At 40.2% G+C, this 21,610-nt stretch overlaps 1 protein-coding gene and 1 long non-coding RNA gene across 2 annotated transcripts in view; one reads left to right on the forward strand and one right to left on the reverse strand.

Annotated features, from left to right (window-relative positions):
- Nucleotides 1–4,439, forward strand: part of UGGT1 (UDP-glucose glycoprotein glucosyltransferase 1) — a 111,088-nt gene extending 106,649 nt beyond the window's left edge. The window contains exon 41 of the mRNA XM_059927720.1: nucleotides 139–4,439. Coding sequence (XP_059783703.1) covers nucleotides 139–164 — 26 coding nt within the window. The 3' untranslated portion in view covers nucleotides 165–4,439. The remainder of the gene's footprint in view (nucleotides 1–138) is intronic.
- LOC132368907 (uncharacterized) overlaps nucleotides 1–21,610 on the reverse strand; it is a 40,347-nt gene that overhangs the window by 6,022 nt on the left and 12,715 nt on the right. The window lies entirely within an intron of this gene.

Here is a 21,610-nt window from a genome sequence, read left to right on the forward strand (position 1 = left end):
CCGACCAGGGAGCGAACCCGTGTCCCCTGCGTTGGAAGGCGGATTCTTCACCACTGGACCGCCAGAGAAGTCCCTAGTCTGTACTTTTATAACTTGACAATAATTCCTTTTCTTTTCATTTGTTCTCCTTTTCCGTAGGACCTCAGAAACATGAAGAATTATGATCTCCAGGGGAGGATAGGGAATTACACCATTTGAAGAACACTTTTTATATTAAATGCTAGTTTTTTCCAATCTGTCTATACAACTGCTGATGAACCGGCCGGGCAGGTGTGCCGCACCGTTCATTCTGACTCCTGCACGCTGGCGGCTCTGGATCTCTGGAGTCAAGGCTCCACTGGATTCATACCTCAGAGGAAGACAAGGGGCTGATCTTTGGGGGACGCTATAAAGAACAGGCTTCTAACCAGAAGGGAGGATGCAGAGGCGACTGGAAGAAAGCGAGCCCTGTGGTGCTCACACCCGGGAGCCCACACATGCCACAGCGTCTCGGGAAGCCGCCGGCCAGAGCCACCGTGTCCTTCCTTACCTCAGCCTACGGGCAGCGGAGCTCCGTCTGCAGCCTGGGCCGCAGGGCAGGTGCCGCCCACATCGGCCATCAGGAGCTTTGCCCCAGGTCTGCGCACCTCGGGGTTGGCGCCAGCGTTCCCCTGTGCCCTTCCCCAGCATCAGGTTCACTGTCAAATTGAAACCCAACCAACAATCATGTGTCTTCAGGCTCGGCTCGGGGCAGATTAATTGGGGGTTAGGATGGGGGTGGGTTGGGCTGAGGGTAGGGAAAATGTCAGGAGTCGGAGGCTCTGGAATGCTGGGGTGAGGGCGAGGAGGACCGGAAATCGGCCGTTCTCTTTTATAAACCGTCGGTACCATCGTGACTAATTTGAAATGAAGACGTTATCCTTATTCTCCACCCAGCCCCAGTGAACTTTTTAAGTAATTGCTTTGTAAGCAGTTTTTTAATTTGTGAAAGTCTTTGCTTTTCTCTTCCCACTTTCTTAAAAAAGAAGTCTGTTATTTCCTTACTGGATACAGCCATAGTAAGCCCCTCTAGTGATCCATCCTGAAGGGCTCAGGGCTCCTTCAGGAAGGTCACCGCGTCACTCACCCTCTTCTTCTCCGCAGGATTTTCGTCTCTCAGACCCAGGGGAAGTTGGCTTTGACTTTTCTCTACGGAAGACTCCCAGATCTGAGATCGGGAGAGATTCTGATTGTGTAATTCACTTTTTTCTATACACTGTTCTGTATTCCTTTTAGTTTAGTGCGGTGGGCTGCCTTTGACTTGCAGAAATTGCCAGTGTTCCCCCCCGTTCTGACTCCACAGAGTTGCATCTTGAAGCAGGTTTGGCCCTTTGGTCATGGCTTTTCGTGTCTTCACTCCAGCAGCCCAGAAGGGCCCTTCCGCGGCAGCCTTTCCTGCTGGGTGGGCAGAGCCGGGAGGCGCCCGCGAGGAGTCTTGCCGGTGCTGTCGGCCCGCGTGGCTGTAAGGCTGCAGGTCCTGCCCCCCGGCTGCCCAGGCTGCGGGGCACGGCAGCAGAGCGCTCCGTGGACCGTGCCCCCTTCCGAAGTCTTAGGACAAATATCGAGGAATTAATTTTTTCCATATTCACACGCCAGAGTTAGCTCAGGAGTCTCTTAGTCCGAGGGAGCTTTTGAGCGTGCTTTTGTAGGTCCATTAAAAAACTGGGGAGGAGGGAGCCCGAAAGATTTTTAGATCAATCGATCCAAGACTCAAAAGGTCCCTCAGAGGTGTTGCTGTTGACAGAGGCTGTAGCATGAGTTCCCCCACGCTGCTCCTCGCCTGGTCAGAGCAGCTGAAGGGGTAGAATCAGTGAGAGTGGAGAACATTCACTCAGGTCCCTCTGAGGGTTAATTAAGCCTTCAGAGAGGCTGCCGCCGCCGCCGCCACTTCTGTCTACAGCCACGGGCGCAGTTGTGCGTTTTCCCACTTCATTTTCTGGGAGGTTGAGCGGGAAATAACAAAAGTCACTGGGATGTGCTTTCTAGATGCTGGTTCCCTTGGGACATGGAACAGGCCACCTCTGCACGTCGTTCTGCCTGGGCTCTTATGCGTATCGTACGTGAGGAAGGTGAAATCTGTGCTCTGTGTAGTGTGTGTGTGTCCTCATTGCCCCTTATTTGTCAGCACCCTAAATTTAAGTCTTATTAACAGTTGAATCTAAACATGCGAGACCCCGCTTGCTTCTGAAACGGCCTAGGGCCCTCCTCCTCGTGCCAGGAATATCTTGGTTCGTGTGGCATGAGCAACTTCCGAAACGAACCTCTAGCGCCCTGGGAAATGATACCGCCACTAAAATTCGGTCTTGGTCAGCTTTGCCTGTTCTCTCTACCGTATGAAAGCAAATTGTGACTGGAAAGATAGGAGAGATTTTTCACAAGAAACATGAACTGATTTCACCGAGAAGTGCAAGCTTCTGGAAACTACTCAAAGCATGTTGTTTTCAACCATCTTTTCATACGTAATGGATTTTTTCCCCCTTCTTCATGCCATAGTGGAAACTTTTTCTTTCTGAATCAGTGCCAGAGTGATGTGACACATCAGAACGACATGCAACAGTGTGGGTTTTTATGTCCTGCGAACAGTGGTATTTGATGGCGGTCAGAACGGGTGCACGCGGCCTGCTCTCGGAGCTGCGGGGACATGCCTGTGTTTCGTTTAAAAGCGTCCTGAATACTTGCCACGCTGAGAGCGCTGGTGCGGCAGTTTTCCACACGCCTGAGAGAGTGCTGAACCTGTCAAAATGGCACTGCAAATTGAAACGTAGAGCTGTTTGCCTGCCTGCCAAGCGCACGCGCGTGTGGTAGGCCCACGTACTGTGTGAGCTCAGCTCGGGGGTGGGGGGAGCAAAGGTTTCATAAAAATCAGGTAGTAGTTTCCAAGAAAGGAGCTTAATCGACTCTGCTGTCCTCACGCCCGCATAGCATGAGCCTTGTGAAAGGTCTGATGGAACGAACAACGTCTGTCTGGTTGCAGGGTTACTGAATGAAGGGCTGACGGCCAGGGACAGCAGTGCGGTTTCCAGAAGAGACTGGAAGGGAAATGAAAATCCCAGTTTCCTTCGGCTGGGAATTCCACTTTACTGACTTCGTAACTTGGAACGGGTCAGAACCCGCCCTCACAGCAATGAGTGTAAGATGATTCCTCCTCCCCGACACCCCCCTTGGGAGTAAATCTGGCTACTTGAAAGCAGTTTTGTTTTGTTTTTTTCCTGAAATTGCCATGGATGATTAAAAGAAATAATTCAACTGAAGAGTTTCAAGAGGACATCTCGTACATTTTTCTGAGTAAAATGTTAGTGCTGTGGTATCAAATATCATGGAAATGGAAATGTTTTGGTGAAGCTTTCTCTTGGTAACAACGAATGGAGGGTGTGTTGTGTGCAAAGTTATTTAAATATATTCCATTGTGTAATTTTAATAATTTTTTAAGCATTTGATTTTATGGGGACACTTTTGTGGGATGATTAGGGTTAACCAACTTGAATATCGCTGTTTTGTGTCTAGTCTGGTGGGATAACCTTTTTAATTTAAATTCCTATTTTCCCAGTCTTGCTAGAGTGAGGAAGGATCTTTATCAGGACTTTGGTAATAACCTGACTGAATTCCACAAATTCAACATCATTAACTCAGGTCTTTGTTGGTACTTCAGAGTATCTGGAGGATACCAATTTCTCTTTCATTATTTGGTCTTTGATCTCTCAATCTAATACAGAAATGACGCTTCTGGGTGGCGGTGAGTCAGGGCACTGAGTAGAGGATCTCTCCCTCTCAGGGTGTCACTGAGTGTTGACAGCTTATAAAAACAAACCACGAAATCAGCTTCAGGCAGCTGCATGCTCCCCAGAAGCAGTCCGAAAGTGAGGCCATCTCCTGAGTCTTTTCCAATTACCTAGCAACACAGGGGCCAAATGTGGCAGATTTAAGTAGGACAGACACAAGTTAGGGTTTGAGCCAAGGCCTTCACCCCACCTGTAATTTATGCATTGCCTTACGTGTCATCTTTTAGATTTCCAGAGAAATGGACATAATTCCTCTTCAGAATAAAAATAGCAAAATACATTAACCTAAGGTCAGCAATTTGAGAAAAGATTATCAAGTACGGTGGTTTCCAACCAGTTGTTTTTGCTAATAATAAGGTAAACATGGAAAAACAAAGAAAAATATTAGAATTTTTAAAGAAACTGTGTACTTAAAAAAAAAAAAAACAAAACCACCTTTGTAACTCTTCTATTTTACTGTAATCCTGTTCCATTAAATGCAACATAGGTCCAGGTGCTGCCCCTTGCTCGGGAACAAGCACCGGGGCACTAAATGTCTACAGAGCCCTCTGCGCCTGAAATGGATTGAGAATGAATTTCCTGGTACTGTAATGAAAATAAGGTCTGCTCAACACAATAAACTTTTCCTTCTCTTCTTTAAAACCGTCTGGTCCGTCATTCAGCTTTTATGCTTAGGAAAGGTAAATGGTTAGAGCTCGAAGTTCCACCCCTCCATCTGGCAGAAGCAGCAGGCCTGGACAGGAGGAAGAGCTTTACCTGAACAGCTTGTCTGGTGAGGAGCTAGGTCCAGGCGCAGCCAATTCTCTAGATTCTCAGGGGAGCACCCAGGCCTCTTCTGGGTCCCCAACTTCGGGGAACTGCCCCAGAAGCACTAACCATAACAGGGAGGATGGCATGGACTTCGTTCATTTTGCAAATTCTCTGAGCTCCTACGCTGGGGCTGGATTTGAGGTTGAAGATATGGTTCCCGCCATTCAGGTGCTCACTGGACACCGCAAGCTGGTGTAGTGGGAGCGCTTGCAGAGGTGGAGGTTGGGCAGAGGGACCTTGTGGCTGTGAGAACATGACAGAGGGCACCTACGGTGGAGGAGGGAAGGAGGGATTTGGTCTGGTGGTCAGGAAAAGCTTCTACAAGGAGAGGATGCTTAAACTGAAGTTTGGGGAATCAGTAGGCATTATCTATGTAGAATGAGGGAGGTGGGGATACAGGGAGGATGGAGAGCTGGTGTATCTCATTTAAGGAGCTGCAAGTGAACCTCTGGGGCTGGAGTCATGGCCAGGAGCAAGGTGCTGGAGTGGGGATCTGAATTGATCCAGAGCCACCAGAAAGCCCCTGAGGGGTTTTAAACTGGGTGCCCACATGAAATCACTTTTTTCTTGTAAAAAAATTACTATTGATGTATAGCACTTGAAGGTACAAGTACACAAACATACACCTTGATTTTCAAAGTAAACACACTTGTATAACCATCAACCAGATAGAGGTAAAAAGCTGGATTATAGTCTGGCTTCCATCAGTGGCAAGAGCATTGTATCAGACCAACCAATAACTATATACACTGTTGAAATGCACTGGAAAGTGACAAGAGACAGGCAAAAACTGGAGGGGACTCAACCACTGAAAGAAGAGAAACACACTGGATAAGATCCACATTTAAGCGACTATTCCTCATGTGGCCCACAGGGAATAAAACAAAAAGTGGCTGTTTTACAGGGCTGAGGAGCCAAGTCAGAGTTCAGAGGCTGCCCAAGCAGCTAGAAATTGAAGGCGGAAAATCCCAGAAAGGAGGAAGCCACAGAGCTTTGAATTTGCCTTGCATACTCCCCTCAAATCCTTGGCTGACTCCTAAATTATGCTTGAACAAAGCAGGATTCCAAGAGGGCCAAACAAAGCAACAGCTGGAAGGCCGGAAAAGCTCAGCAGAGATGTCAGCAGATGTCTGGTGCTGGGGAGGAAAAGTTTGGCATTTATGTCCCACCAAGTTGGAGAGGCTCAGTAAATATTTGGGACTTTCCGTTGAACTCGGGTCTAGGCCCTAGGACTAAGGGCAAAACTAAAATAGAACCACTCTAATAAAGTGTAAAGTCAAGCCTTCGAAGCATCAAGGTGATCCAATAGTAACTTAACTCCCTACTAAAACTCAACAGTTTTCATGGGAAACTTAATGAATCCAGAGTCTCTACAATATATCACTCAGAATGTGCAGTATACAATCACAAATCAGACGTAAGAAACAGGAATATAGGACGCATAAACAAGGGGAAAAAAATCGAGATCTGCAGGCAACCAAGATGTTGAAATTATTGAATAAGAATTTTAAAATAATTATAGGGACTTCCCTAGTGGTGCAGTGGTTAAGAACCCCCCTGCTAATGCAGGGGACACGGGTTCAATGCCTGGTCCAGGAAGATCCCACATGCCGTGGAACAACTAAGCCCGTGCGCCAGAACTACTGAGCCTGCGCTCTAGAGCCCGCGAGCCACAACCACTGAAGCCCGCGCACCTAGAGCCTGTGCTCCGCAACAAGAGAAGCCACCGCAGTGAGCAGCCCACGCGCCGCAATGAAGAGTAGCCCCTGCTCGCTGCAACTGGAGAAAGCCTGTGCACATCAACGAAGACCCAACTGCAGCCAATAAATAAATAAATAAATAAAATTTATTAAAAAATGAAGTAATTATAAATATGTTAAAGAAACAATAGGAATGGATATATACAAAGGATGAAGATGTGGGGAATTTTAGGAGAGAGATGAAATTTTTAAAAACCAATTTCATGGGTAGGCTTAAGATTAAACACTGCAGAAAAAAAAGGATCAGAGAACTTGAAGACAGATTAATGGAAATTATCCAAATTGAAGAGCAAAGAGGGAAAAACGATTGAGAAAAATAATGAATATATGTAATAACCTGTGAGGCAGTATCAAGCAGTTTAACAAATATGTTTGGAGAAATATTGGCCAAGTCAAGGTGTGATTAAAAATATCAACTCATGGATCCAAGAGCCTTAGTGACTCCAGAAATAAGTTTCTTAAAAATGCTCTCTTGACCCAGTTTTGGCCCTGGCTAAAGGCCAGTCAGTTCTCTTGAACAGCCAATCTAGTCCACACCCTCAACCACTTCACTTATTGGATTCTTCAACTCTGGGCCACTATATACCCACCCTAATCACCCAAGGCCAGATATAAGACATGCAGCTCCTATGCTCCAGAGCTTATTGAAATATTCAAATTAGCCAGTCTTACCCTGCCTCACCCATTCATTCCTGGGGAAACCACAATTAAAGCTCTTGCCCACAGTTCCTGCCTTGCCTTCTTCCTAGTGACCAACCCTAGTGCTTCCCCCGAGTGGTCCTGCATGGTGTGAACTGTGATATAACAAAACTGTAAAACTCTTCTAGCTTTTCTCTTGATCTTTGTCCAGCCACACCGTGTGTTACGCCCCACCCCCCCAAACCAGCGCACACACATGCACACGCACACGCGCACACACACACACGCAGGATACATACAAAGGTCACACTGAGGCACGTCATAGTCAAATGCTGAAAACCCAAGATAATCTTTAAAAAGTAGTCAGGAAAACAAGAAAGACATACCATACACAGAAATAACAATAAGAGTGATAGCTGAGGACTTCCCTGGTGGCGCAGTGGTTAAGAATCCGCCTGCCAATGCAGGGGACACAGGTTCGAGCCCTGGTCCGGGAAGATCCCATGTGCCACAGAGCAACTAAGTCTGTGCGCCACAACTACTGAGCCTGCGCTCTAGAGCCCGCGAGCCACAACTACTGAGTCCATGTGCCACAACTACTGAAGCCCACACACCTAGAGCCCGTGCTCCGCAACAAGAGGAGCCACCGCAATGAGAAGCCCGTGCACCACAACGAAGAGTAGCCCCCATGCGCCACAACTAGAGAAAGCCTGTGTGCAGCAATGAAGACCCAACACAGCCAAAAATAAATAAATTTATTAAAAAAAAAAAGAATGATAGCTGACTTTTTATCAGGAAAAAAGAACATGACAGTGGAATAACATTTTTAAAGTGCTGAAAGAAAATCTGTCTTAACATTATGTGGGGGAAGTATTTTTCAAAAGTGAAAATGAAATAAAATTATTTCAGGATAACTGAATGTCGAGAGAATACATTGCTTGTAGACCTGTACTATAAAAAAAAAATGGTAAAAGTTCTTCAGGCTAAAAGGAAAATTATGCCAGATAGAAATTCATGTCTACAGGAAGGAATGAAGAGCGCTGGAAACAGTAAATATGTGGGTAAATATACTATTTTTCCTTTAAGAGACTATTGATTGCTTAAAGCAAAAATGTTACCTATATTTTGGGTATATAACATGTAGAAGTAAAATACATGACAATTGCACAAAGGATGGGAGTTATAATGTTCTTACATTATTATGAATTGGTATGACAGTAATGCAAGATAAACTGAGAAGCTGAGAAAGCATATTGTTTTCCCTAGGGCAACCATTTGAAAAAATATAGTTATACCAAAAATCAAAACAAAACAAACAAAAAACAAAACAAGAGGAGACAGGAAAATTTTAATTTTCAATTAAAAAAAAAAATGTAAAACTCAATCAACCCAAAAGAGGCAGGAAAGGAGAAGCAAAGGAACAAGTAGAGGAGATAAATAGTAAAACAAATTAAACAGTAGGCTTTAAACTGAAAAAGTCAATATTTGCATTATATATTAATGGTCTTAAACACTCTAAATAGAAGTCTGAGATTTTCAGATTGTATTTTAAAAAGCAATTTATAGAGATGCACATTAAATAGAAATAGGTTGACATTAAGAACTGCCTCACACAAACACTAATAATAAGAAAACTGGTGTGGCTATATTCATATTAAACAGAGTGAACTTCAAGACAATGAGAATTACCAGAGGAAAAAGAAGGATATTCTATGATGATACAAGTCAACTAATCAAGGAGACATTAACAATCCTAAATAGGTATGCACCTAATGACATTACTTAAAAATACAGAGTAGGTGTGACAACAAGCAAAATGACAGGCTACAAAGATCTGGGGTCAGTCACTCTGCTGAGTCAACCATTAAGCTGGAAAGATCAATTACAATAAACTATTTTGGAACTCTGGAACATGTTTGGACACTTATAACAACCAGCACTTCATGTGCTGGTTGGGAGCACTTCATGAAGGGAGAGGCTTCTGATCTTTTGTAAGTTAGGGGCAGGCACAAGCCAACTACCATTCCTGATTCCTCAGCACCATCTTGGCTGAGTTCTTGGAGCAGCTGGCTGGTGCCAGGGTGGGTAGTGGTGACCTTGTCCTCAAAACATTTGGATTTATGCATTTGGGCTGGTCTAGTGATGCCTGAGGAACTGGCATAGAAACTTGCCTTGGTTATGGCCCTCAGTAGCAGTGGCTTACCCTGGGGTTATCTATCAGAAGATTTAAAGAGACTTCCCTGGTGGTGCAGTGGCTAAGAATCCGCCTGCCAATGCAGGGGACAATGGGTTCAAGCCCTGGTCCGGCAAGATCCCACATGCCTCGGAGGAACTAAGCCCGTGTGCCACAACTACTGAGCCTGCACTCTAGAGCCCATGAGCCACAACTGCTGAGCCCATGTGCCACAACTACTGAAGCCCGTGCGCCTATAGCCCATGCTCCACAAGAGAAGCCACTGCAATGAGAAGCTCGTGCACCGCAATGAAGAGTAGCCCCTGCTCGCTGCAACTAGAGAAAGCCCGCGTGCAGCAATGAAGACCCAACACAGCCCTAAATAAATAAATAAATAAATAAATTTAATTTTTTTTTTTAAAAAAGAAGATTTAAAGAGACAGGAGCGTTTTTTTTTCCTTGTTGGAGACAGACAAATTGTTCTCAAGTCACTGGTTGACTGCAGAGATAATGGAACAGAAACTTCAGGTACCACACACAAGGAATGCATACCTTGCAAAAATTGTTTGGAAAAGTCACAGATGGTGCCACCCTCAACAAGCAAAATTTATCAATCCCAGAGGAGTGGGAGAATCAGGTTTCCAAAGCTAACATAATACCCTCTGGGTATTATATGTCCATTTCTCAAAAAAAGTTTAAAAACTTACAAGGGAACAGGAAAGTATGGCCCAGTTTCAGGAAAAAAGGAATTTGATAGAAACTATACTTGAGAAATCCCAGACATTGTAACTATTAGACAAAGATATTGAGTTGACTGATTTAATATGCTCAATGAGCTAAAGGAAGTCATGGGCCAAGAACTAATAGGAATCAGGAAAATGACATGAACAAAATGAAAATATTTTTTTAAAAAGAGAGAAATTATAAAAAGGAACCAAACAAATTCTGGAGCTGAAAAGTATACTAACTGGCATGAAACATTCACTAGAATTGTTCAACAGCAGATTTGAGAAGGCCGAAAAAAAGGATGAGAGAATTGAAGATTAAAGACAATTGAAATTATCTAGTCTGAGGAGCAGAAAGAAAAACAGGGTCTGAGGGACCTCTGGGACACCATCAAATGTACCAACATATGCATCATTGGAGTTCTGGAAGGAGAAGAAAGAAGTGCAGAAAATGTATTTGAGGAAATAATGGCCAAAATCTTCCCAAATCTGTTGAAGGACATGAATCTACACTTCCAAGAAGCTTAATGAATTAAAAGCAGGATAAATTCAAAGAAATCTACACCAAGATACATAGTCTAATTGTTGAAACCCAAAGACAGAATTTTGAAAGCAGCAAGAGAGAAGCAGTTCATCATGTACAAGGGATCCTCATAAGATTAACAGCCAAATTCTCAACAGAAACCATGTAAATCAGAAGGCAGTAATATGACATATTTATGTCCTTAAAAAAATAAAAATAAACTTTCAAACAAGAATTCTATATCTGGCAAAACTATCTTTGAAGAATAAAGGAGAAATTAAGATACTTCTAGATAAACAAAAGCCAAGGGAGTTCATTATTGGTAGACCTACCCTACAAGAAATGCTAGAGAGAATAAATATTTCAGGCTGAAATGAAAAGAAAGAAGACAGTAACTTAAAGTCATAAGAAGAAACACTGGTAAAGGTAACTACCTAGGTAAATATAAAAACAAGTATCATTTACTTTTACTTTATAACTCTTCCTTTATTCCTATATGATTTAAAAGGCAAATACATAAAATAAAGTAAAAATTTTGTTAGTGAGCACAGCATGTATAAAAATATAATTTGCGACAAAACAGTGGGGGAGGAACAGAGATATACAGGAGCAGAGTGTACACTACTGAAACTAAGTTGGTATTATTCAAACCAGGTTTTTATATAAGTTTATGATGTTAATTGTAATTCCTAAGGTAACCACTAGGAAAGTAATTTAAAAATATATAGAAAAGGAAAGAAGGGAATCAAACTGGTACACTTCAAAAGTTCAAATAAATACCCCCCTGCCAAATCAGTAAGTGAGGAATTGAGAAACAAAATGTATGACACACAGAAAACAAAAAGCCAAATGGCAGAAGTAAATATTTTTATCAGTATTAAATTCAAATGTAAATGGGTTAAACTCTCCTGTTAAAAGGCAAAGATTGGGAAAAAATTTTTTTCAAAAACATGATCTATATGTTGTCAACAAGTGACTCATTTCAGATACAAAGACAAAGAGCTTGAACGTAAAAGGATAGGAAAAGATAATCCATGCAAATAGCAACCAAAAGAGAGCTGGAGTGACTATATTATTGTCTGATAAAATAGACTTTAATTCAAAAAAGTTATAACAGACAAAGAAGGACATTATATATTGATAAAGGGTTCAATCCAGTAAGAAGATATAATAATGACAAACTTGTACACACCTAACAATAGAGCCCTAAAATATATGAAGCAAAAATGGACAGAATTGAAGGGAGAAATAGTTCTATAATAATAGTTGGACTCTTCAGTACCCACTTTCAAAAAGGATAGATCAGTCCGACAGAAGATTAATAACAGTAGAGGACCTGAACAACACTGTAAACCAATTAGATCTAACAGACATAAACAGAACACTCCACGAAACAGCAGAATATGTATTCTTCTCAATTCCACATGAAACATCCTCCAGGACACATGGTATGTTAGGCTACAGAACAATTCTTAATGAATTTTGTAAGGCTGAAATAATACAAAGTAACTTCTGATCACAATGGAATGAAACTAGATATCAATAATAGAAGAGAAACTGGAAATTTCACAATAATGAAATTCACAAAAATTAAACAACACACTCTTAAATAAGCAATGGGTCAAAGAAAAAAAGTCACAAAGAAAAAATTTAAAACCTTGAGATAGATAATAATAAAAACACAATATTGCAAAACTGATGGGATGGAGTGCTAAGAGGGAAACTTATAGCAATAAATGCCTACATTAGAAAGGAAGAAAAATTCAAATTAATAATCTAAATGTAAATCTTAAGGAGCTAAAAAAAGAAGAGCAAACTAAACCCAAACAAGCAGAGGGAAGGAAACAACAAAGATTAGAGCAGAGATAAATGAATTAGAGAGTAGAAAAACAATAGAGAAAAATCAATGACATCAAAAGTTGGTTCTTTGAAAATATTAACAAAATTTACAAACCTTTAGGTTGATGAGGGTGGGGAGGAGGGAGAGAGACTCAGTCAAAATTAGAAATGAAAGTGGGGACATTACTACTGATTTTACCAAAATAAAGTGGATTATGAGAGAATACTATAAACAATTGTTTGCCAACAAGAGGGAAAATTCCTATAAACACACAAATTATCAAAGCTGACTGACTCAAGAAGGAATAGAAAATCAGACTAGACCTATAACAAGGGGATTGAATCTGTAATTAAAAAAACCTCTCAGCAAAGAAAAGTCCAAGACCAGATGGTTTCACTGGTGAACTCTACCAAATATTTAAGATGGATGAAAATCAATCCTTCTCAAACTCTTCCCAAAAAAATGAAGAGGAGGGAACACTTCCTAACTCATTCCATAGGCTAGCTTCTTGACATCAAAGCCAGACACAGACTACAAAAAAACTAGAGGCCAATATCCCTAACGAATACAGATGCCAAAACCCTCAACAAAATACTACCAAATAGAATTCTAGCATATTAAGAGGATTATACACCATGAGCAAGTGGGACGTAGCCCCAGAGCAAGTGTGGTTCAACATATGAAAATTATTCACTGTAATATACCACATTAATAGAATGAAGGAAAAATACCACATGATCATCTCAATCAATGCAAAAATAAAAAAAAAGAATTTGATAAAGTCCAACGTCCTTTCATGATTTAAAAAAACATTCAATAAACTAGGTATAGAAGGGAATGTTCTCTACATGATAAAGGCCATATATGAAAAACCCAACTGAGCTAATAAACTCGGTGTTGGAAGACTGAAAACTTTCCTCCTAAGATCAGGAACAAGATTAGGATGCCTACTTTTGTCAGTATTCAACATAGTACTGCAGTTATAGCCAGAGCAATTAGGCAAGAAAAACAAAGTAACAGTTACTCAAATTGGAAAAGAAGAGGTAATTATCTCTGTTTGCAGAAGGCACGATATGTATTGGGTTGGCCAAAAAGTTCGTTCGGGTTTTCATGAACTTTTCGGCCAGGGAATCTACAAAGAAAGTTGAATTTAGCAATGCTATAGGATACAAAATCAACACACACAAAATCAACTATATTTCTATACACTAGCAATGAACAATCCAAAAAGGAATTAAGAAAACAATTCCATTTGCACAGTTTCAGGAATAATAATTTTCTTAGGTATAAACTTAACCAAGGAGGAGAAAGACTGTACACTGAAAACTAGAAAACATTGCTGAAAGAAATTAAAGAATACCTAAATAAATGGAAAGACATACTGTATTCATGGATTGGAAGACTTACTATGGTTAAAATGACAGTACTTCTTAAATTTATGTACAAATTCAATGCAATTCTTATGAAAATCCCACAGGCATTTTCTGCAGAAATAGAAAAACTAATCCTAAAGTTCATATGGAATTTCAAGGGACTCCGAATAGCCATAGCAATCGTGATATAGAAGAACAAAGTTGGAGGACTCACACTTCCCAATTTTAAAAACTTACTGCAAAGCTATAGTAATCAAAAGAGTGTGGCACTAGCATAAAGATAGAGATATGGACTGATAGAATAGGGAGCCTAGAAATAAACTCTCACATATATGGTTAATTGATTTTCAACAAGAGTCCCAAGACAATTTGTTGGGGTAAAGGCTTTGTTTTGAAAAAATGGTGCTGAGACAACTGTATAGCCACATGCAAAAGAATGTGGTTGAACCCTACCAAGTTAGCAATGGTTTCTTAATTATGACACTAAAAGCACACATAGTAAAAGAAAAAGTAAATTGGAATTCATCAAAAAAATTTTAAGTTTGTGTATCAAAGGACACTATCAAGACAGTGAAAAGACAAGCCACAGAACAAGAATAATATTTGTAAATCATATCTGATAAGAGAGTAATATCCAGAATATATAGAGACTCCTATGACTCAACAGCACAAACAAAACAAAAAACAAGCAAACAAAAAACCCACTCAATTAAAAAACTGGGCAATGACTTGAATAGACATTTCTCCAAAGAAGATATACAAATGACCAATAAGCACATGAAAATATCCTCAAATATCCTAATTAATCATAAGGAAAATGCAAATCAAAACCTCAATTTAAAATGACACAAATGAACTTATATACAAAACAGAAATAGACCCACAGACATAGAAAACAAACTTATGGTTACCAAAGGGGTAAGGGGAGGGGGAGGGATAAATTAGGAGTTTGGGATTAAATTATACACACTACTATATATAAAATAGATAACCAACAAGAACCTACTGTATAGCACAGGGAACTATACTCAATATTTTGTAATAGCCTATATATATATATATATATATATATATATATATATATATGTATATATGTATATATATATACACACACACATATATATATTCTTTTTCAGATTCTTTTCATATATATATCTGAATATATATATAATATATATATTCTTTTTCAGATTCTTATATATATATATCTGAATCACTTTGCTGTACACCTGAAACTAACACATTGTAAATCAACTATACTTCAATTAAAAAAAAGAAATGATTGTTGCTATTTTTAAAAAAATCTCCAACTCTAATAATGTAGTAACCTATTCCTTCTTTCAGTGTGTCAAATCCATGGGTTTTTTTTGCACTTTATTGTGGTAAGATATACATAACATAAAATTTACCACTTTAACCATTTTTTTAAAGTATAAAATTCAGTGGCATTAAGTACATTTGCAGTATTGTACAACCATCACCACTATCCATCTCCAGAACGTTTTTATCAGCTCATGCTGAAACTGTACCCATTAAACAACTCCCCCCAGCACCTGATAACCACTATTCCACTTTCTGTCTCCATGAATTTCACTCTTTTAGGTACATCATATAGGTGGAATCATACAATGGTCATCTTTTTCTGTGTGGCTTATTTCACTTAACATAATGTCCTCAATGTTCATCCATGCTGTGGCATGACATAGTTGTCTCAAGGTGCCATAACTAAATACCAAAGACTGGGTGGCTTAAACAACAGAAATTTACTTTTCATAGTTCTGGAGGCTTAAAGTCTGAGATCAGAGTGCTAGAATGGTCAGGTTCTCTTCCTGGCTTGCAGATGGCCACCTTCTTGTTGTGTCCTCATATGGCAGAGAGAGAGCTCTTGTGTCTCTTTTTCTTCTTATAAGGGCACTAATCCCATCATGAGGTCCTCACCCTCATGACCTCATCTAAACGTAATTATCTCTCAGAGACCCTATCTGTAACTACCATCACGCTGGGGGTTAGGGGTTCAACATACACATTTGGGGGGTGGGGACACAACTTAGCCCACAGCAGAGCATGTATCAGAATTTAATTCCTTTTCAAGGCTGTATAACATTCCATTTCATGTACACACAGCCTTTTGTTTATTCATTCATCTAAATGGACTTTTGGGTTGTTTCTGTCTTTTGGCTATTATGAATAATGCTGCTATGAGCACTGGAGTACAAGTATCTGGTTGAGTCCCTGCTCTCAATTTTTTGGGTAAATATGTATGAGTGGAATTGCTGGATCATATGGTCATTCTATATTTAATTTTTAAGGAACTTCCATACTATTTTTCACAACAGTTGCATCATTTTACATTCCCGCTAGCAATGTACAAGTTTTCCAATTTTTCCACATCTTCACCAACACTTATTTTCCTTTTTAAAAAAGAGCCATCCTATTAGATGTGAAGTGGTATCTCATTGTGGTTTTGATTTGTATTTCCCTAATGATAAATAATGTTGAGTCTCTTTTCATGTACTTACTGGCCATTTGAGTATCTTCCTTGGAAAAGATGCCTTTGCCCATTTTTTAAATTGCGTTTTTTTTAACATTATTGAAAGAGGTATTTATATATTCAAGATACAAGGCTCTCATCAGATATATGATTTGCAAATATTTTCTCCAATTCTGTGGGTTTTCTTTTCACTTTTGACAGTGTCTTTTGAAGCAAAAACTTTTAATTTTGATGTTGTCAAATTTATCTATTTTTTTCTTTTGTTGCTCACACATTTTGTCATATCCAAGAATTCACTGCCAAATTCAAGAACATGAAGATATACTTCTATGCTTTCTTCTAGGAGCTTTATAGTTTTTAGCTCTTACATTTAGGTCTTTTATCCACTTTGTGTTAATTTTTGTCTATGGTGTGGGGTAAGGGATTAACTTCATTATTTTGCATGTTGCTTTCCAGTTGTCCCAGCACCATGTGAGGGTTTATGTCTGGACTCTCCATTCTATCCCATTGGTCTTTATGTCTGTCTTTATGGCAGTACCACACTATTTTGGTTACTGTAACTTCATAAATTTTGAAAATAAGAATGTTCTACTTTGTTCTTCTTTTTCAAAATTGTTTTGACTACTCTGAGTCTTATGAAATTCTACACAAATTTTAGAATAAGCTTGTTAATTTCTACAAAAAAAAAAAACCACCCAGCTGGGATTCTGATAGGGATTGTGTTGAGTCTTTATATCCATTTGTGGGGTATTGCTATCTTAACAATATTAGTTCTTCCAATCCATGAACAATGGGTGTCTTTCCATTTATTTAGATTTTAAGTTCTTTTAACTATGTTTTGTAGTTTAAAGAGTATAATTTTTTCACTTCTTTTGTTAAATTTACTCCTAAGTATTTTATTCTTTTGGATGCTTTTGTAAATGAAATTATTTTCTTTCATTTTTGGATTGTTCATCGCAAATGTCTAGAAATACAATTGATTTTGTACACTGAGCTTGTATCCTGCAACTTTGCTGAACTTGTTCAGTAGTTTAATAGTTGTTTAGTAGTTTAATAGTTTTTAGTGGATTTCTTTAGGATTTTCTATATACAAGAGCATGTCACCTGTGAATAGGTACAGTTTTACTTCTTCCTTTCCAATTGGGATTTCTTTATTCATTTTTCTTGCCTAATTTCACAGACTAGAACATTCAGTACAACTTTGAATAGAACTGGTGGCAGTGGACATCCTTGTCTTGTTCCTGGTCTTGGTAGGGAAAACATTCTTTCAACATTAAGTATGATGTTAGCTGTTGGTTTTTCATAGATACCCTTTATCAAGTTGAGGAAGTTCCCTTATTGTCCCAGTTTGTTGAGTGTTTTTATCATGAAGTTTGTTGAATTTTGTCAGTTTTTTTCTATGTTTATTGAGATGAGCATGTGCTTTTTGTTTTTTATTCTATTGATATGATGTGTTACATTAATTGATTTTTAAAACAAACGTTGCATTCCTGAGATAAATCCCACATAGTCATGGAGTATAGTTCTTTTTAGATATTGCTGAATTCAGTTTGCTCATATTTTGTTGGGGATTTTTCCATCTGTATTCATAAGAGATATTGACCTGTAGTTGTTTTTCTCTTGCAATGTCTTTGCTTGGTTTCGATATAAGGGTAATACTGGCATCATATTGAATGAGATTTAGCAGTATTTACTATGAGTAAATAAAGCCACATTTACAATGTCCTTACCAAATAATATGAAATATATTTTTAATAAAACTTAAAACAAAAGAAGTTTGACCATCAGCAAATCAAGGGAAGAATGTAGTAAAATTATCCAGTTGCACAAGTAATACTTGTTATTGAATAAAACCTGATGGATACAGAAAAAAGAAAAAATTCTATTACCAGAGATTACTACTATTAACATTTTCATGTATTTGCATATATATATTTACATATATGTACATATCAAAATATGACCATACTGTATGTACTACATTTTAAAATACCATTTTACTTTCAGCAATTTTATACATGAATGGAGTTGTATCTCTTAGGATGCTTTAAGGTACATATAAGAGGAAATCCTCCTTGGGCTGGCACACCTAATAAGAAAACATATTAGTTCACATGTCAGAAGTCAGAGTGAGGACAGTCTTCCAGCTGAGTGATTCAGGTGTTCAAAGATGTCCCTAAGGTCCTAGGTTCTTCCTGTTTCTCTGCTCTGGCAGCCACAGCATCAGCTTTGGACTAAGATAGCCACCCATGGCATTGGGTGCTGCCTGTTTCTTTGTCCACATGGTGGGAGAAACTGACTTCCCACGGTGGCAACCCCATCTTTCATGTCAGGAAGGACCTTCTCAGAAGACTGGGAAAGCCTTTCCTGTTCTGGAGCCAGCCACTGGGTATCAGTCAAGCTCACCCCTTGAGCTGAGGTCAATTCTCCCAACCTCCCTCAGCTGCTTTTTCAGGGGGCTGGGTGAGTTGAGGATTAGCTTTTGGCAAGTACATCACAGTGTCTACCACAAAAGTTTAAAAAAATCAAATAGTGCTTAAAAATGTACGTGGAAAAACCAGCAAGTTGCTGCTCCATCCAGAGGCAAATATTTTTCAACTCTTTAAGCTATTTCTTCCAGTATTCCCCTCCAAACGTCTCGAGAATATCCTTCTATATTACTATTTCTTTTTTTTTTTTTTAAAGATTCAGAATATTTTCCTTTGGTCGTTTATTCATTCATTCGTTCAATACGTTTGGTTTTTTTTTAATTTTTATTTTTTAGCACCTTTAATTATTATTTATTTATTTATTTATTAGGCTGTGTTGGGTCTTCGTTTCTGTGCGAGGGCTTCCTCTAGCTGCGGCGAGCGGGGGCCACTCTTCATCGCGGTGCGTGGGCCTCTCACCATCGCGGCCTCCCCTATTGCGGAGCACAGGCTCCAGACGCGCAGTCTCAGCAGTTGTGGCTCACGGGCCCAGTTGCTCCGCGGCATGTGGGATCTTCCCAGACCAGGGCTCGAACCCGTGTCCCCTGCATTAGCAGGCAGATTCTCAACCACTGCGCCACCAGGGAAGCCCCTATATTACTATTTCTTGATACTCATGTTAACTGAGGATTTGGCTCCCCTACAGAAATATCTCCTGCCTGGTCACTTCCCCTCCCACACCACTGAGTAGAGTAGCTGTAGTGGACTAAATTGTGTGCCCCCAAAATTCATATGTTGAAACTCTAACCCTTGATGTGACTGTATTTGGAGATGAGGCCTTAAAGAGGTAATTAAGGTTACATGAGGTCGTTAAGAGTCGGCTCTAATCCAATGAGACCGGTGTCCTTACAAGAAGAGTGAAAGACACAAGGGATGTGCACCCACGGAGAAAATGCCAAGTGAGGACACAGCAAGAAGGCAGCTGTCTACAAGCCATGAATTGGGTGTTACCAGAACCCGACCGTGCCAGCAGTTTGCTCTTGGACTTCTAGCCTTCAGAACTGTGAGAAAATAAATATCTATTGTTTAAGCCACCCCATATGTGGTATTTTGTTATGATAGCCCTAGCAGATGAACACAGTAGCTTAACTATTTGGCTAAATCAAGAGTTTGCTTCTGAAACAAGCTATGTGTTACAACTTTTTTCCTTGTTGAAATAACCTCTTTTAACTAGATTAACTCTCTCTCTCACTCTCACTTGTTTAGTTTTCTATGCATTAATTGTCCCCCAAGTGGTCCAACAGGTCTATCAAATGCCTTTCTATCATCTTCCACAATACACATCCACCTCATTGTCTGGACGTGTGAGTTTTGCCCTGCATCCTTCCATCCTTGAGTCTGGGCTCCATCCTGGTTGAGGGGGCTCAAGACCAGAGCCACCCACCAGTCTCCATCACATGAGACCCCTCTTTGCCTCTCTGCTGCTGGAGCCCCATGTCCTGGATTCCAGGGCTTCCTCTCTCTTGGATTCCTACCCTGTTTTGCCAAAGGACATCCTTCCTAAGAAAGAATACGTGGGAGGTATTTTTGAGTCCCTATGTGCCTGAAGATGTTTTAATTTTGCCATGACACTTGATGATATCTGGTTTAATATGGAATTTGAGGCTGGGAGTAATTTTTCTGTATTTTGTTGAACATGTTATAATTGTTTCCACTTTTTCATATTGTAAATACTTCACTGAGTGCTAAATTTTTTTTTTTTAACAGCTAAACTTGTTTCTCTAGGATAAATTCCTAAAATGGTCAAAAGGTGTGAACATTTTTAAGGTTTAAAAGCAATATATGCGGGGCTTCCCTGGTGGCTCAGTGGTTAAGAATCTGCCTGCCAACGCAGGGGACACAAGTTCGAGCCCTGGTCTGGGAAGATCCCACATGCTGCGGAGCAACTAAGCCCGTGCGCCACAACTACTGAGCCTGCGCTCTAGAGCCCGCGAGCCACAACCACTGAGCCCGCGAGCCACAACTACTGAAGCCCACGCACCCAGAGCCTGTGCTCCACAACAAGAGAAGCCACCGCAATGAGAAGCCCGCGCACCGCAATGAAGAGTAGCCCCCACTCGCTGCAACTAGAGAAAGCCCGCACGCAGCAACGAAGACCCAATGCAGCCAAAAATAAATAAATAAATTTATTTAAAAAACAAAAAAGCAACATATGCCTGCCAGAACCAGCAGTATATGAGTGAGCATGTGTGTGTGTGATTTTTTTTTTTTTGCATTGTCAGCAGCCCTTTAAAAAATTGCTTGCTAGTTTGATAAAGGAAATAAGGAAATGATGTTTTAGAGAGGTGGCCCTGGGAGGGTGGGGCTGGAGATGGGAGGTGCGTGAAGGTGTATGGCAGGATGCTGGGTCTCCTTTCACCTTCCTTGCCTACAGTGGGAACCACTTGAGAGAGCTGCTTATGAGGGCTGGAGTGGCTGGACAAAGATGTGAATTCTCTAGGACGAGGGGGTGGACTGGTGAACTGACATCTCTGCTGCCCTGGGTTTTGCCTGCCCACAATCCTTTGTGCAGGTATAAATACCCATGAGAGTATGGGAATAAAACTGAGCTCTAAACACGGAGGAATTCCAGTGTATAAATTTGCCCTCTGCCCCTCACTGGCTGTGATGTCCTGGCTAAGTCAATGTTGTGGCAGCTACCAAAAAGAAAGCTGCTCTGAACATTTACAGGTAAGCCTTTGTATGAACATAGGTATCCATTCCCCTTGGGTACATACTTAGGACTGGAAAGACTGGATCACATGGAAGGTGTATGTTTAACTTTGGAGGATACTGTCAAACTGGTTTCCAAAATGATTTTCCCATGTTTTAGTTCCACCAGCAGGGTATAAACTTCCAGTTTCACTGTATCTTTGCAAACACCTGGTATGGTCAGTCTTTTAAAATTTCAGCCATTCTAGTGGGTGTGTAGTGGTCTCATTGAGGTTTTTTTTTTTTTTTTTTAGAAATTCACGTTCTTATTTATTTATTTATTTATTTATTTATTTATTTATTTATGACTGTGTTGAGTC

Source organism: Balaenoptera ricei, chromosome 7 (assembly GCF_028023285.1).
Source record: "Balaenoptera ricei isolate mBalRic1 chromosome 7, mBalRic1.hap2, whole genome shotgun sequence".
In the NCBI taxonomy this organism is placed as follows: Eukaryota; Metazoa; Chordata; class Mammalia; order Artiodactyla; family Balaenopteridae; genus Balaenoptera; species Balaenoptera ricei.